We start from the raw sequence: 16013 nt of genomic DNA, 5'->3' as shown, positions 1-16013 counted from the left end.
AGGTGGCGACGATGTCCCATAATAGAAATAATGTCTCCCACATCCCATCCTTGTCACCACGGTGCGTCTAGCATCGGCGAAGAGAGCGTGAGTGTGTATTTGGCAAATCTCACGGGATTCCGTCACCGCTGGTCTTCGGTGGATCTGCTTGGATTTTGTCTATGTTCGTCTGAGGCAAATCCATATGGATTAGATTAACCAACATTTTCATCAGTTTGTTTACAGCCTTGACCCTTCCGATTTACGCTTATCATCATCGGCAATGACTGTTGTTCTAGTGCCCTGGTCCTGTGGGACATCTTAACACGATGACTTCTCGATTGTTTACTACAACAATATTTGATCGGCTCCAATGATAGAGTGATGATGACGGCACGACTTTGACTCGCTCCAATGCTTGTAGTCGTCGCTAGGTGGTCCACTGATCTCGTTGTAATTTTTGTTACTTCTAGTATTCTTTGTACTGCCATGACATAGTATTAATAGATCGGAAGATTTTTCTGAAAAAGTGATACCAATGGAAAGTGCTTTTCAATACAAATCCAACGATATAATTTTTATAATATAAATGACATTGTTGGACCAATCTTTTTTCAACCTTTAATCTTAAAAAAACATGGACGCTGTATATTTCCAAATGAAGGGAGCATACATCATGGCCATAAAACAAAATTAAAACAAGTGAATGGCCATATATTCAGTTTATAGTCTAATTACCGTTCTTTGTCCTTTTTTAAGAGACTGTACTCGTGTTATCTATAGGTGGCAATGGAGGGGAGACCCATGGGCACTTAAAAACATAGTTCTGGTAACATCTTGCAGTGCTTGTATCATAGATTTCTCATTAGCTTGCAATTTAGTTATATATTTTCTTAAATATATGGTGCCAAAATATATTTGTTATGCATATATACTATTTTAGTACACAATCTTAAAAAGTTTTATCTAGATGATATACAAAATATAAACTAAATAGACAAAACAATAAGATATTTCTTTTTTCTATGTCCATGCATGGAACTTCATCACTTGTGTTGCCCCTCCATCCTATGTCAGGGGAGGAACCAATGTAAAGTAACACCCTTAAATTATTTTATTGTACTTACTATCTATTATTTTAAAGAAAATATAACCTTTCAATTACACTTATACGATTTCATGCAAAAGAAAGAAAATCAGGAAAAAAAACTAGGCAACGAGACCACATAACCCTGAAAGAACAAGACCCTACAAGATATTTGAGTAATATTCTTTCAGTAATAATTTTTCAGCCATGGAACCCCCTCCCAGGGCGACACATGCAGCTCCTAAAACCATAGCTGGCGGGCCTCACCCTTAGCTTCTCTTCCCCTAGTAGTTGTTTGAGGAGGCCGCAGAGCAAAGCCTACACGACATGGTCAATTCTGCTCGTTTCATGGCGAACGATGGTGGGCTTGCACATGATGTGAGAGTGGCAGATGCAAAGGGTGCGACGAGGTGCTATGATTTGAAGGTGAGACATGGTGATGTGAAGAATTGCACTAAGCATCCCTTGAGGGAGCTACTGGGTGTGTGGAAGTTACATATCTAAATGAGGAGCTCAAGTTTAAGGCCGAGGAGAGGAATCCTGGCTTGAAGGCGTGTTGCACGACCCTGTCCGGGTGTGAATTTGCGGTCCTGATAGGTCGCTGGGCGACTTGAAGTGCCCGATGGGCCACCGGTCTAGGTGGTGGCGAGGTTGTAGTCAGTTTTCCTTTAAGAAATTGAGTTTCCTCTAAGAAATCATGTTTGTATGATTTCTAGTCCTGTTTCTGTTATAAATTGGTCAACTGATGCTCCTTCCACGCCTACTATATCTCGTTGTTACCGGTGACTGGCTATTGCGGTCTTCAAAGCGTTGTATAGTGTAGGTGTTTGCAGGTGTTTCCATCTCTTACCGTCTAGAAGCAATTTTATTTTTTACAGGTCGTTTTGCGTCTGGTTGTCCTTCTTCTTTTGTATCGTTTCCTGTTTTTTACATAAATATCTGATGCACTTTCTACAAAAAAAAAAAAACCAAACACAGAACACAAAAATAGAAAAGGAATATGGAGCCAATAAAAAAAAAGCGCCTTATCACCAGCCCCCCAAATTTGCCCATTGCTTGCTTTCTCATCTCACCCCTGGCCCCTGGCTGGCTGCCATCTCGTCCCAGAATTACACGCCAAACCAGACCCAAATCGAATTGAGCTATATATACTCGCGAGATAAATCGAGTAGCCTAACCTAAAACCCTCACCTTATCCTCTCCTCCCCTCTTCCCTCCCCTCCATCTCCTCCTCCGACGACGGAATCCGACGACTTCTGCTGCTGCTTTGCTTGTGGGCGGAGCAAGAGGCGGCAGCATGGCGACCACCGACGCCCGAGTCGCGCCCGTGGCCGACGAGCGGCCTCCGGCCGCTGATGCGGACGAGGCTGCGGCGGCGGAGGGGGCCAAGAGTGCAGGGGCGGCGGCGGCGGAGGTGGGTGGAGTAGGGGAGGGCGAGGAGGTGAGATTTGAGGGAAAAGACCGGAGCTTTACTGGTTCGGAGGCCAACAACGGCGGGGTGGTGGAGGCGGAGGACGGCGGGGAGGTGGAAGCAGCGGTAGGAGATGGGAAAGATGCAAGTGAGGGGGCTGGAGAAGAGAAGGAGGAGGAGGCGGCTGCGGCCAAGGAGGAGGAAGGTGACCGGGAATTGTCGGTGGAAGATGTGAAGGCTGCGTTGTTGGTGCAGGCGCTTGTTGCAGCGAAGTCTGAGTCCGACAATGGTGAATTGGGCGAGGGGGATGCTTCCCTGCCATCCGCTGATGCGCTGGTAGGTGATAAGAAGCCTGAATTGACAGACGAACCAGAGGAAAGTGCCTCTTTGGAGGTGAAGGAAGTGGGCAACGTGGCACTCGATGCTGAATTGTCCGAGGAGAAACCAGAGGGTGAGAAGCGTGCAGAGGTGGCCGCTGGAGGCGAAGATGATGGTGAGTTTGACAGTGAGAAGGCGGTTACGGCGTCCACCACGAGCATGGAGGCGGCGGAGCCGGAGGATAAGGTGGCTCCTACAGCTGAAGCCAATGGCAGTTTGGGTGGTGAGGCTGAAGCGCCTGCTGAGTTGGTGGTGGTGGGAGGTGAAGAAGCTCCAGAAGCATCATTGGAGAATGAGGCTGATGTGGAAGACAAGGCTGCAAAGCAGGGACCTGAAAGCGATGCAAGTCCAGTGGTAAGTGGGCCTCTTCAATCTGATAATTTTTGTTGATAGTATTGATATTGGTAAGATATCTTATGAACAATTCAAATGACCCAATCCAGGTTGCTGACGATGGTAACCGCGCTGATGTTGAAGACGAGGCGGCAAAGCCCGAGCCGGAGAGCGATGCAACTCCAGTGGTAAGTGGGCATATTCGTTCTAGTTCTGTTACTAGTTGTCTTGACACCAGTAGAGGATGTGAACAATTCAAATGTAATGAAGCAGGTTGCTGATAACGGTACCGTGGAGAACCATGCTAATGTGGAAGACGAGGCTGCAAAGCTTGATCTGGTGAATGATGCAAGCCCAGTGGAGAACCATGCTAATGTGGAAAACGAGGCTGCAAAGCCTGATCAGGTGAATGATGCAAGCCCGATGGTAAGTGGACATGCTCAATATAATTTCGTTGCTACTACCTAGTAATGTTGACACTACTGGAGTTTAAAACAAATAAATGATCCAAACCAGGTTATTGACAATGGTAGCCTGGATTACCAGGCTAATGAGAAAGATGAGGTTGCAATGCCCGAGCCAGAAAGCGACGCAAGTCCTGAGGTAAGTGGTCATGTTCTATCTAAATCTTTTGCTAGTAGTGTTAACATTAATGTGGATTTTGGGGATATAAAGAATTCAAACGATCCATACCAGGTTATCGATGACATTAGGTCGGAGAGTTTGGTGAAGCTTGCTCCTTCAAGCGTGGATGTTCCGCTTACCGAAAGCAATGAGAAGGCACAAAATGCAGAGGACCAGGTGGTTGCTAGTGGAACTGTGGAAAATGTTGGTGTTGAGAAGCCTACAGAGGTTGAGAGTGTTGTTGCTGGTGGTGATGCTGTTATCTTGTCTCGGGAGTTGGCTCCAGAACCAGTCAAGGAAAACAATGATGATGTCGATGAGAATGAACCTGCTGCAGAGGTGGTTAGCCACAAAGAAGAGGCTGGTGATGATGAGATAGTTGTGGCTGCAGTTGCAGATGATCAGAAAACTGTAGCTGCAGCTGATGACGAAGACACAGGTGGTGAGGAGAATGAAGGTGCACAAGATGTTACTGACCGTGAAGTAGAGGCTGTTGATGATGAGATAGTTTTAGCTGCAGCTGATGAGAAAGATGGGAGTGGTAATGAGGGTGATGAGGACGATGATGAGGTGAGCTTTGACAGGAGTCCTGCACGTGTTGCAATCATAGAGAACTCTGAAGCTGCAAAGCAGATCATGAAGGAGCTTGGTGAAGGATCCTCAAGTGGTAGTCCTGTGTCTGGCTTGAGCAGCTCAAGGGAGTACACTAATAGCATGGATGGACAAATTGTTCTTGATGATTCTGAGGACGATGATGATGACGACGATAATGAGGATGATGATGAGAAGGGTTTTGACTCTGCTGCTTTAGCTGCCCTACTAAAAGCGGCTACCGGTGCATCCCCTGATGGGAACATCACAGTTTCTTCGCAAGACGGTTCCAGAATCTTTTCCATGGATAGACCTGCTGGTCTGGGCTCCTCAGCCCCATCTTTGCGGCCAACTGCCCCCCGCCAACCTGCCCGGTCAAACCTCTTCAGCCCCTCTGAGCTGGCAGTGACTGCTGAGCCTAATGACGAGATGACAGAGGAAGAGAAGAAATTGCATGACAAGGTTGAGTTGATTCGTGTAAAGTTTCTGCGCCTTGTCTATAAATTGGGGGCGACCCCTGAAGAGACAGTAGCAGCACAAGTGCTGTACCGTCTGAGCCTTGCTGAGGGTATCCGACATGGAAGGCAGACAAACAGAGCTTTCAGCCTCGAGAATGCACGGAAGAAAGCCTTGCTGCTTGAAGCGGAGGGAAAAGAGGATTTGAGCTTCTCCTGCAACATACTCGTCTTGGGAAAGATTGGAGTTGGCAAAAGTGCAACTATAAATTCTATATTTGGCGAAGTGAAGTCCAAAACTGATGCTTTTGGTGCAGCCACCACCAGCGTGCGTGAAATTGTTGGTAATGTGGATGGTGTCAAGATACGGATCATTGATACACCAGGCCTTCGGCCCAATGTGATGGACCAAGGAGCCAACAGGAAAATTCTCGCATCCGTCAAGAAATATACCAAGAGATGTCCCCCAGATATCGTTCTATATGTGGACCGTCTCGATAGTCTGAGCCGTGATCTTAATGACTTGCCTCTTCTAAAAACCATTACTTCTGTTCTGGGTTCTTCCATATGGTTCAACGCCATTGTTGCTCTCACCCATGCTGCTTCTGCTCCTCCTGAAGGCCTCAACGGTGCCCCTATGACATATGAGGTATTGATGGCACAGCGATCCCACATTATCCAGCAATCCATCAGGCAGGCTGCAGGGGATATGCGTCTGATGAACCCAGTAGCCCTTGTTGAGAACCATCCTTCTTGCCGGAAGAACCGTGAGGGTCAGAAAGTGCTTCCAAATGGCCAAAGTTGGAGGCATCAGATGCTGCTCTTGTGCTACTCATCAAAGATATTATCAGAAGCCAACTCACTTTTGAAGCTTCAGGATCCTTCTCCTGGGAAGCTTTTTGGGTTCCGCTTCCGCTCCCCGCCACTTCCTTTCCTGCTATCCTCCCTGTTGCAGTCAAGAGCTCACCCAAAACTTTCACCTGATCAGGGTGGTAATGAAGGAGATTCTGATATTGATTTGGATGAGTATTCTGATATAGAACAAGATGAAGATGAAGAGGAATATGATCAGCTTCCTCCCTTCAAGCCTTTGACCAAAGCGCAGCTTGCAAGGCTCACAAAAGAGCAGAAGAATGCTTATTTTGATGAGTATGATTACAGGGTCAAACTTCTGCAGAAGAAACAGTGGAAGGATGAGCTCCGCAGGTTAAAGGAGATGAAGAAGAGAGGCAAGTCTGATATGGATGCTTATGGCTATGCTAGTATCGCAGGTGAAAATGATCAGGATCCTCCTCCAGAAAATGTTTCAGTTCCCTTGCCTGACATGGTGCTGCCTCCTTCATTTGATTGTGACAATCCGACATACCGTTACCGTTTTCTGGAACCAACCTCTACTGTCCTTGCAAGGCCTGTTCTAGATGCGCATGGGTGGGATCATGACTGTGGCTATGATGGTGTAAGCGTTGAAGAGTCGCTCGCTCTCCTTAACAAATTCCCAGGTACTGTGGCAGTTCAGGTTACCAAGGACAAGAAGGAATTTAGCATCCATTTGGATTCTTCCATCTCAGCAAAGCATGGGGAGGATGCGTCTTCCCTTGCTGGTTTTGACATCCAGACTGTTGGGCGGCAGCTTGCTTATATTCTCCGTGGTGAGACCAAATTCAAGAGCATCAAGAAGAACAAGACCACTGGAGGATTCTCTGTGACTTTCTTGGGTGACATTGTAGCAACTGGGCTGAAGGTCGAGGACCAGCTCTCTGTTGGTAAGAGGCTGGCGTTAGTGGCAAGCACAGGCGCAATGCGAGCTCAAGGGGATACAGCCTATGGAGCCAACCTGGAAGCACGCTTAAAAGACAAAGATTATCCAATTGGTCAGTCCTTGTCAACCTTGGGCCTGTCCCTCATGAAGTGGCGCCGTGACCTTGCCCTGGGGGCTAATCTTCAGTCCCAGTTCTCGATTGGAAGGGGTTCAAAGATGGCTGTTCGCCTTGGGCTCAACAACAAGCTGAGCGGACAGATCACCGTCAGGACAAGCACATCGGAGCAGGTCCAGATCGCGCTACTGGGTCTAGTCCCAGTGATAGCCTCCATCTACAGGAGCTTCCGGCCCGGTGAACCATCGTTTGCTTATTAGCTTGTCAAGAAGAGCATCTATTTACTTAAATCATCAATGTGTTGTGTTAGCAATTTTCCTAATTTCTTGAACCGGTAATCTGTATCAGTTTCATTTTTCCTTTCTGCCCCGCAGATTGTTCGTATCATAATTTTGGCTGGAGAGTGTTGTTATATTCATCTGGAACTATAGTTCAATAATGTTGGTAGATCTATATGATCCTTCTACCATTCTATCAATCACCGTTGTTGCTGTCCATCTTTTTAATGTTCTTTACCGCATGATGAGGAAATAAGCACTGTCTGCATTTCAAGATTGACTTGGAACAAACCCAGAACTTGTTTTATTTTGGGAGGGAGTACCAACCCAGAACTTGCTTTATTTTGGAAGGGAGGTACTCACTCTCTTCACAAATGTAAGACATTTTGGCAGTTTTAAACAAAGGGAGTAGTAATTAACAGGTTGTATCATACTCTGAATCTCAGGTAGTGTTACTTGCTACGGCAACAATCATGCTTAATATCTCCACTATACCGACTGTGCGGTTTTTGAGTATGAGAAAATAGACAATAACTAATAACTATTCAGATGAATCATACGAACAGGTGGATCCTCGTCTGAACAACAAAAGATGCAAACCCATAATGATCCTGGTACAGTAGTTCTATAATTCTGTGATCCTTGTATCACTCTATTACTGATGTTGGGTCTGACGAAGAAATTTCAGTTCGGTTCAAACTTTGGATTTGGATTACTGATACCTGTCACCCTACATGTTTCTGCAGTTCTGCTTTCTGCTGGTGATTATTGACTATTACCTGGCTCCTTAAATCCCATGCATTGCATTTCGATGGTGATTTTTCTGTATGTTGAACGTCAACTAAAATTTATTCGAAAATTTTGTAAATATGTTGAAACCGTGTGGATTCAGTTTGAAGTCGCGTGAGAATTGAGAATCCGATCTTCTTAAACTAATAAAACCTACTCTTGCTAGTTAGTACTGATAGTATGCTGAAACGTTTGTGAGATTTGTTCAAACTTTGACCCCAAACCTCAAATCACCATTGAGCCTTGTTGAAAGAGAAGAAAACACCCACAGAGCTTGCTGGGGGCAATGAAACTTCTTAGGGCTTCTTTGATTTAAAGGAATTTTATAGAATTTCTGGAGGATTGAAATCCTTAGGATTTTTTCATATGTTGGTCCTTTGATTCATAGGATTGGATTCCATAGAAATTTTTCCTATGAAATCTTCTGTACTACATTTCATAGGAAATTTAACATCCACTTGAACCTCTTTTTACAATTCTTTTGTTTTTCCCGTGGCATCAAACAATCATTGCTAATTCTATAGGATTCAAATGGGCATGCCACTCCAACCCTACATTTTTCCTATTCCTATGTTTCCAAAATCCTACGAATCAAAGAGCCCCTTACTACTAAGAGCATCTTCGACGACTCTCCTTTTCCCTGATAAATTTCCCGTGTTGAGAAGGAACCACTCGTTGACAGGGCTAGCTATACCTTCTACTATTGGTCGAGTGGTTTGTAAGGACTGTCAAAAGGCATCTCAATTAGCATCTGCAATCTGCGTAATGGGCATGACCTAAGGCATGTCTTCAAGCTGCTGCCCCATATATATGCCATGTAGATTCGCATGTCAGGGGGTGATGCCCTGCAATGTGTCGGATTCTTTTTTGCAGGTTGCGAGTGCTTCACCCGTGAAAAAAAAGGTTGCGAGTGCTTGATGTGGTTACGTGCAAAAGTTTGGAGTGGAGGGCGAGAGAATAGATATGCATGTCACCCATGTGTATGGGAGTTTTTTTTTTGCTGGACATGGATTATCTGCTCCCAAGCTTAAATACACACGCATGAACAATAAAATTCAAAAACAGTAAACATTTTTTTTTAAATCTTAAATTTTTGGATGAACATCAACATATGTTCTAATATCATGTAAAAATTCACCTAGAAAAGACATCTATGGAGGCTTGTAAAAAAAGGTCAGGACTAAAAAAAACCGCATTTGAAGCACTCATTTTTCTGTTTTTCCGGCACATGCCACTATGGGTGACTTTTGGTGGTGAAATTTTGCATGATGCCAGAACACTCGTTGATGTTTATCCACAAAAGTTTTCAGAATTTTTTGATTGTTTTTACACACTTTCAAAAATTATTGTTCATGCGGGTGCATTTGTGTTGGGGATTAGATCCGATACTTTATATTTTTTGCTATCTTTCTTTTATTTGAGGCCCACTAGGTAGCAACTTGGGTTGAAGAAATAAAATTAGTAAAGTTGCCTCAAGTTACCTTTTCCTATGGGGCAGCAAGATAATGATGTCTTCATAACCTATACCGTTAGCAAGTGTTAAAGCGGTCCCTATAAGGGAATGAAATTGTCTAGCATCAACACGGAAATTAAGATCAAGTTTGCTAAAACATCATACTTTTTTCATAATCTAGGGAAACCGTAATTTGGACGGGCCGTAAAAAAGAAAGTGCTTATGATATGGGACATTGGCTATTACTCCATCTGTTTCAAATTACTCGTCGCAGAAATGGATGTATTTAGAACTAAAATACATCTAGATACATCCATACCTGTGACAAGTAATTCGGAATGGAGGAAATAGATTTTTTAAAACACGGTACGACACATATGCTCATATTCGCGTATATATACTCATCTTCATAAACGCACACACTCTTTTTTTTTGCGGCTGGTGAACGCACACACTCTAACCTCATTGTCGATGCAAGCGACATGTCCCACGGAACCAGTATCAACGAAAAATTGATTTTTTTTTTAATAAACATCAATGTCAAATCTAGAACATAACCTCCAACGGATGGTTCCACTGCAGAAAAACCAAAACCAAACCCCCACCTGAGCTACGCGTCCAGTTGGGGCCTTGTGAATTACTCGGAGGTTATGTGGTCGACACAAAACCGGTGGTCTTGTTGCGGAGAAAGCCTCTCCGTCAGCGTCAGGTTTTCGACAGAAAGCCACAGATCTCTAGACCTCGTCTCGAAACTTCCAGCAGCGTAGCAGCACCACAAAACATATTCCATTCCAAGAACACACACAAAAAAAAACCGAAAAGCGTAAAACACGGCGAACGCCGTTCACACATCGCGCACCGCCCCTCGTAAACGCAAAACCGCCCGTACACGTCACACCGTCCCCCGTCTCCCTCACAGACGCGCCGGCCCCACACCCAACCGCCTCCGCGTCACGGCGCGTAGCCACCACCCACACCCACTGGGACGCGGGCCCCATTTTGCCTGCCCCACTGTCGGCGACCCGCAGCGGGCCCACCCACACCCCCTTCTGGAAGCCCCGGCGCGGACGCGAAACGGACAGGCGCAAAATTCCTTAACGCGGAAGGCAAAAGAAAAAACAAACGCGTCCGATCGGTTTCATATTGTCTCTCTCTTCTCTTCCCTATAAGACCCCCGATTCCCCACCTCTGCCAAATCCATCCACCGAATCCCCAAAACCCTAGCAGCGAAATCGCCTCGATCGAAAAAGTTCTTCGTCTCCCTCTCGCGGTATCAAGCGCAGCTCCGTCGATCCCCCACCTAAGAGCAGTGATGGCGCAGTCAGGCAACAACGACGCCGCCCCGATCAGCACCCAGCCCGCGGCGGTAAGGGATCTCGCCCCGAGATTTGTTTCGGCTTTTCAATTTCGGTTGTGATTTGGTGCTGATCTGTGGTTTGTTTTGTTGGCGCGCGCGCAGGAGGAGGTGACGGTGGAGAGGACGCCCGAGGAGGAGGAGGCCAGGCTGAGGTACCTCGAGTTCGTGCAGCAGGCGGCGGCGCAGGCGGTCGTGCTGGCCGCCGCGGCCTACGCCTACGCCAAGCAGGGCGCAGGCCCGCTCCGCCTCGGCGTCGACCACGTCGAGGGGACCGTCAAGGCCGTCGTCGGCCCCGTCTACGACCGCTACCACGCCGTGCCGCTCGACCTCCTCAAGTTCCTCGACCGCAAGGTGAGAACAATTGAGAAACTTGAACTTTATTTCTTAGCTGTATGTGATGATTTATTATCCGATCCAGTTCCTGGCTGTTGCTTTTTGCGACGGGAGTATCTAGTTCTGTGCTCCTGATTTCACATCGCATCTGCGTAGTGTTATGAGCCGTTATGTCAATTAAACTGCTGGATTGTTTATCCTGTGAATCTAGTTTTTTCTTAGTAATACTGATGATGTCCTGATAGTTTGATACTACCTAGGAGAATCAAGGTGTTCTTGCCAATCTGTTGATCACATACCTTGTCTGAACACCAGAGGAACTGACTTATTAGGCACTAGTTATAATTTGTTGTTGGCAGCTGTCTGCTTCATTTTCTATCTGTAGAGTTGGATTGTAGGATCTTAGTTGGTACAGGGCAAAATTGAGTTGATGTTAACTGAGGATATCATATTTTGCTTGCATCTATCTGGGCAATTCGAAATGGGATTGGCTACAACTCTTGCATCAATCAATTTATGTCCAATTTATCAACACAATAGCCTGTAAAGCAAATATCATTATAACATGGGCATTTGAATTCAGATGTTGCTAGTTCTTGCAACTGATTTATTGGTTAGCGCGAGGCAAGGCTTATGCAGTGTTAACTAACTGTTTCTTCATTTCTACACTTCCACGTGCATCGTATTTTAATCATTTGATTGCTATTCAAGTAACTAATGTCTGCATGTGCTTGTGCCTTGCAGGTTGATGAGTCTGTCCAGGAGCTTGATCGTCGTGTCCCACCGGTCGTGAAGGAGGTGCCAACCTATGCCCGCTCTGCAGCAGCTGAGGTGCAGAAGACAGGCATAATGGGCACAGCAACTGGACTGGCCAAGTCGGCCATTGCTCGCGCTGAGCCAAAGGCCCGCGACTTGTATACCCGCTACGAGCCTGTGGCCGAGCGCAAGGCTGCCGAAGCCTGGGCTGCCCTGAACCGCCTCCCGCTCGTCCCCTCAGTGACCCGTGCCGTCCTCCCCACAGCTGCACAGCTCTCAGCCAAGTACAACTCTGCCGTGCTTGATGGTGCTAAGCGTGGCAACTCCGTCGCTACCTACCTCCCGCTTGTCCCAACGGAGCGCATCGCAAGGGTTTTTGCCTACCCGGCAGCTGACCCTGCGCCTGCCACAGCTCCTGAGATGCAGCCCATCCCGACGCAGTAACAATAAGAGCTACCCGGAGTTTTATTATTACCTAATAGCTGTAGGAGTCGGTATCTCGATGTAGTGTCTTGTCTGGCTTGTGGTGGACAGTGGTACTATATGTGGATGGTCACTGTGGTATCCGCCTCTGTTGAGGGGATTCGAATGCTGTTGCTGTGCAGCAACACCTGCTTTGTGTTTTAGTTTGTTCTTCATGAACCACTGTGTGTAATGCTTTGAATCAAAGTTACAGGAAACACCATCTGTAAATTCATTACTGTTTTTATGCGAGTGTGTATCGACTGTTGGCACTGTTTTATTTGCTATTACAAGAGCAGTATGCATTGTTTACCACTGCTGTTCAAGTTATTTGCATGTTTATGTAGATTCCTTTGGCTGATAAAGTGTGGGCAAATGATTTTGAGTGTTGTTAGATGAATGATTTTTTGCATATTTCTGGACTGATTAGCAGTCTCAGAAAGCTGAGTTCCATTGAAACTTGTGTATCACCATGACATCTGCACAGATAGGATGGCAATTTCGCTTGAGCTTGGTTAGTTATCATGTTTACTTGCCAATTTCGCAAGAAGTTGCCATTTTTTGGGAACTTTCGATATTGCTAATTGTTGGCTTGCCAAGTATTGGCAATGCCAAATGTTGGCATCAAACAAATTATCCACAGAATTTTATGCTGGGCTATGCAAACGCTACAATCCAGATTTTTTGGCCATGACAAAGGCGATTCTCGGAGCTCTAGATAGTCATGCATTATATAAGCAAAAGGTGAACATTTTATAAGCTTCAGGACACGACATGGCCAAAAGAACAACCACAAACGGAAAACAAGCTGCACATTTCTAGCCTTTCTCTAATGAATTGTAGTAGGAGTATATGCAAAGATACTGAACCGTTAGTAGGGCCTCCTTTTCTTCTCTCGAACACACAGGTCAATTAATTAGAAAATTTGTTCAGTACTCCCACAAGGGTCACAACCACGTTTTCAGGTTTTGAATATCCCTTGTTTGATTTCAGTGATGAACCAGGAACAGAATTTCACAGTAAGCTATGCAAAGGCTATACTCTAGAAATTATTTTGCCATGACAAAGGAAGTATTTAGATTATCGGAGCTATAGATAGTTATGCATTAGAGGGCCAAAAGAACAAACACAAACGGAAAAGCTGCTCATTCAGCACGAGTATCTGATATCTGATGAACATCCACCACTCCGCCATTAGTACTCAGTAGCAACTATGCCCAATACTGCTAACAAGAAGATTCAGCAATATCAGGCTCCCACCTCATGAAACATATTCAATACGCCCCAGTACGCTTGATAAGATGCCACATACCACTCACCACGTTCCCAAACACATCTAGTACTATCGCTTGAACACCTGAACTATATACATGGAGATATATCTCACTGTATCATCTCCTAAACCCTCTTTTTCATCTCAGCAATGATCTCTGGGAATTTCAGAACCAGCAACGCATAACCATCGGTGAAGATGGCCTTCTTGAAATTTTACTCCACCACAAAGAAGTCAATGCACCTGTTCTTCAACTCCTGGCAATTGTAGATTTCAGCCCAAGCTAAGATAGTTGCAACTGTATCTACCGACACTTTATCCCATAACTTCTGGGCGCAAACAATCTTCAGTCTGTCCAGTGAATACCGATCGGCCCCAGCAAGCAGGTTCTGGAACATCTCGGTGGAAGAGTCCTCAAGCTCGTCTTCTAGGGGCAATTCATCTGTGTATATGAACCGGAGCATAACTTTGAATGTTGCAGGTGTGATGTCGTGCAGCGTGATGGATGGCATTGTAGCTTCAGACATGGGCTCTGCTCTAAAGACTGGTGAGCGGGCAGCAAGCACTGCTCGGTGAGCATGGAATGTCTCATGGTCAACGATGAATGACACATCTGTCCCATCAGCGTGATCTAGCAGGCGGCCAAGATGGGTCCCGATGTCTGAAGGAGGGACAAGAACACAGTTGTCATCGATGATCATGATGGAAAATACAAATGTGACATGCCCCTCTGTTAAGTAACCTTTCTCCAAAATAGTTCCCTGGATGAACTGACCCCATCCCCAGCAGTCGCTGCTGTCTTTATCTTCCATGATTTCCAAGGTTTGAACGAACCTTCGTCTGTGCGCCATACATGGCTTGCTGTCCCTGCCCATCATAAAGACCTCAAACATGACCTCCACACTTCTAGACTTGCTCATGTGCTCCAGGAAGATCGAAACATACTCCTGGTCGGCCTCTAACTCCCCACGCGGGAAGAACTTAACCCTCCACAGGTGTCCCCCGGCGGAGACGATGTCGGAATAGAAGGCCATGCCAACGGGAATCTGCTTGCTTCGTTCATAGTCTACTTTGAATTGGAAGACACAAGAGCCCACACTGATGTTCTCCGCTGGTCTGTTCACTGAACAAAATTTAAGTTGATGTAAGGACAAATTGCCCAAAACAACATCGAGCAGGCAAAGAGAAAGTACCGCAAAATTGACAATGCAGAGCACACAAGCTAGTGAATCCGTGAGCTCAACGAACCGAAGAAGAGCATGAGAGGAGTGGACACTCACTGGCTTGCTGAATGGTGCCGGACGATCCAGTTGGCGATCGGTGAGAGGAGATGACAGCGATTGTCCTGCGGGTGGTGGCGATCGGTGCCGAGGCGCTGCCGGACGCTCCTGAGGCACCGGAACATCCGCCGTACGCCGTGTGTCCGCCTCCTCTTCCCCGCCGCTCCTCGTCGCCTGGGCTCGTGGCCGCCGCTACTCGCGGCGAAACCCTTGAGCACAGAACTGTTTTTTTACAAGGAGCACAGAACTGTTCTTGGAAGCAACTAGTTAACGAGCGCTTCTTTGAGAGCCTGGCAACGATCAGCGCCACTTAGCGCGCTCTCAGCCATTTACCACGTGTCGCACTCTGGACGCTCCCTTCGGATTTTGTTTTTTTATTTTTCCGCACGTGTTTTCGGCTTTTTAAACGGGTTTTTTCGACGTTTTGGTTTCCCCCGGTCTTTCTTAGCTTTTCGACCAATTTTTTTTTGAAATTTTCTTTTGCGCGAAAAAACGCGTTTTTTTTTCCTTTCGCGAAAGTCACGAATTTTCTTCCACGAGAGGCACGGTTGTGCTTTAGCAAAAGTAACGGCCGTGCCTTTCGGAAACGAAAAAAACGCGTTTTCTGTTTTTTTCGCGAGAGTCACGGTTTTGCTTCCACGAGAGGCACGGTTGTACTTTCGCGAGAGTCACGGCCGTGCCTCTCGGAAAGGGAAAACAAAACGTGTTTTTTGTTTTTTTTTCTTTCGGGAGAGTCACGGTTTTGCTTCCGCGAGAGGCACGGTTGTGCTTTCGCGAAAGTCACGGCCCATCAGACCCCAGTGGAAGGCAAGATCAGAAAACACCAGCGAAGCTCAGCTAGCCGATCTGGATCCCATCATTGTCGCCGAGGAGGAGTCTGCCGCGGGGAAAGGATCTATCCGCCAATGCAGCAGCCGCATGAGCCAATCTCTTCACACCAGTCTGGAACTTCATCTTATCATCTTCTTTAAGCAAACCTGCCCAATATAACATAAAAGAACATGTAGTGAAAACAGCCTCCAGCGAAATACGAGCAATATGTTTATCAAAAGTGACTTTATTGCGAAGGTTCCAGATCCCCCAGCAAATAGCAGCGATAATCATCATATAGAAATGTTCCCCTCCTGGAAAAAACATATACAACCACGCCCAACTTTGCCAAAGCGATCAGGGACAACAAGATGCTCCACCCGTCATTCCCAGCACGCCCCAAATTGTGCGGGCAAGTGGGCAAGTAAAGACTAGATGGTTCGCTGTTTCAACATTTGTACAAAAAGAACATGTAGGATCTCCATGCCAC

General features: G+C 46.2%; 3 protein-coding genes across 3 annotated transcripts; 2 read left to right on the top strand and 1 right to left on the bottom strand.

Moving 5' to 3' along the window:
- Nucleotides 1-2172: 2172 nt before the first annotated feature.
- Nucleotides 2173-7210, top strand: LOC123191463 (translocase of chloroplast 101, chloroplastic). Its single transcript, XM_044604192.1, has 5 exons — nucleotides 2173-3209; nucleotides 3299-3376; nucleotides 3462-3614; nucleotides 3705-3791; nucleotides 3885-7210. Exons 1-5 carry the CDS (start codon nucleotides 2364-2366, stop codon nucleotides 6990-6992), a joined length of 4272 nt encoding a protein of 1423 aa, XP_044460127.1. The 5' UTR covers nucleotides 2173-2363; the 3' UTR covers nucleotides 6993-7210.
- Nucleotides 7211-10326: 3116 nt separating this feature from the next.
- LOC123191454 (REF/SRPP-like protein OsI_017815) lies at nucleotides 10327-12472 on the top strand. Its single transcript, XM_044604186.1, has 3 exons — nucleotides 10327-10618; nucleotides 10712-10960; nucleotides 11687-12472. Exons 1-3 carry the CDS (start codon nucleotides 10565-10567, stop codon nucleotides 12140-12142), a joined length of 759 nt encoding a protein of 252 aa, XP_044460121.1. The 5' UTR covers nucleotides 10327-10564; the 3' UTR covers nucleotides 12143-12472.
- An 813-nt stretch (nucleotides 12473-13285) lies between these two features.
- Nucleotides 13286-15231, bottom strand: LOC123100750 (BTB/POZ and MATH domain-containing protein 1-like). Its single transcript, XM_044522662.1, has 2 exons — nucleotides 14714-15231; nucleotides 13286-14556 (listed from the first exon to the last, which is right to left on the bottom strand). Coding segments are annotated over exons 1-2 (909 nt in total). The 5' UTR covers nucleotides 14715-15231; the 3' UTR covers nucleotides 13286-13648.
- Nucleotides 15232-16013: the final 782 nt, after the last annotated feature.

Source organism: Triticum aestivum, chromosome 1A (genome assembly GCF_018294505.1).
Source record: "Triticum aestivum cultivar Chinese Spring chromosome 1A, IWGSC CS RefSeq v2.1, whole genome shotgun sequence".
NCBI lineage: Eukaryota > Viridiplantae > Streptophyta > Magnoliopsida > Poales > Poaceae > Triticum > Triticum aestivum.
Note: the sequence above shows the minus strand (reverse complement) of the source record. Positions and strands in the feature narration are given on the sequence as shown.

What these genes read in the sequence shown, in the direction of transcription:
- LOC123191463 (XM_044604192.1), top strand. Translation starts at nt 2,364, where the DNA reads ATGGCGACCACCGACGCCCGAGTCGCGCCCGTGGCCGACGAGCGGCCT. An exon ending in AAAGCGATGCAAGTCCAGTG is followed by an intron (nt 3,210 to 3,298) that starts GTAAGTGGGCCT and finishes GACCCAATCCAG; the next exon opens with GTTGCTGACGATGGTAACCG. An exon ending in AAAGCGACGCAAGTCCTGAG is followed by an intron (nt 3,792 to 3,884) that starts GTAAGTGGTCAT and finishes GATCCATACCAG; the next exon opens with GTTATCGATGACATTAGGTC.
- LOC123191454 (XM_044604186.1), top strand. Translation starts at nt 10,565, where the DNA reads ATGGCGCAGTCAGGCAACAACGACGCCGCCCCGATCAGCACCCAGCCC. An exon ending in TCAGCACCCAGCCCGCGGCG is followed by an intron (nt 10,619 to 10,711) that starts GTAAGGGATCTC and finishes GCGCGCGCGCAG; the next exon opens with GAGGAGGTGACGGTGGAGAG. An exon ending in TCAAGTTCCTCGACCGCAAG is followed by an intron (nt 10,961 to 11,686) that starts GTGAGAACAATT and finishes TGTGCCTTGCAG; the next exon opens with GTTGATGAGTCTGTCCAGGA.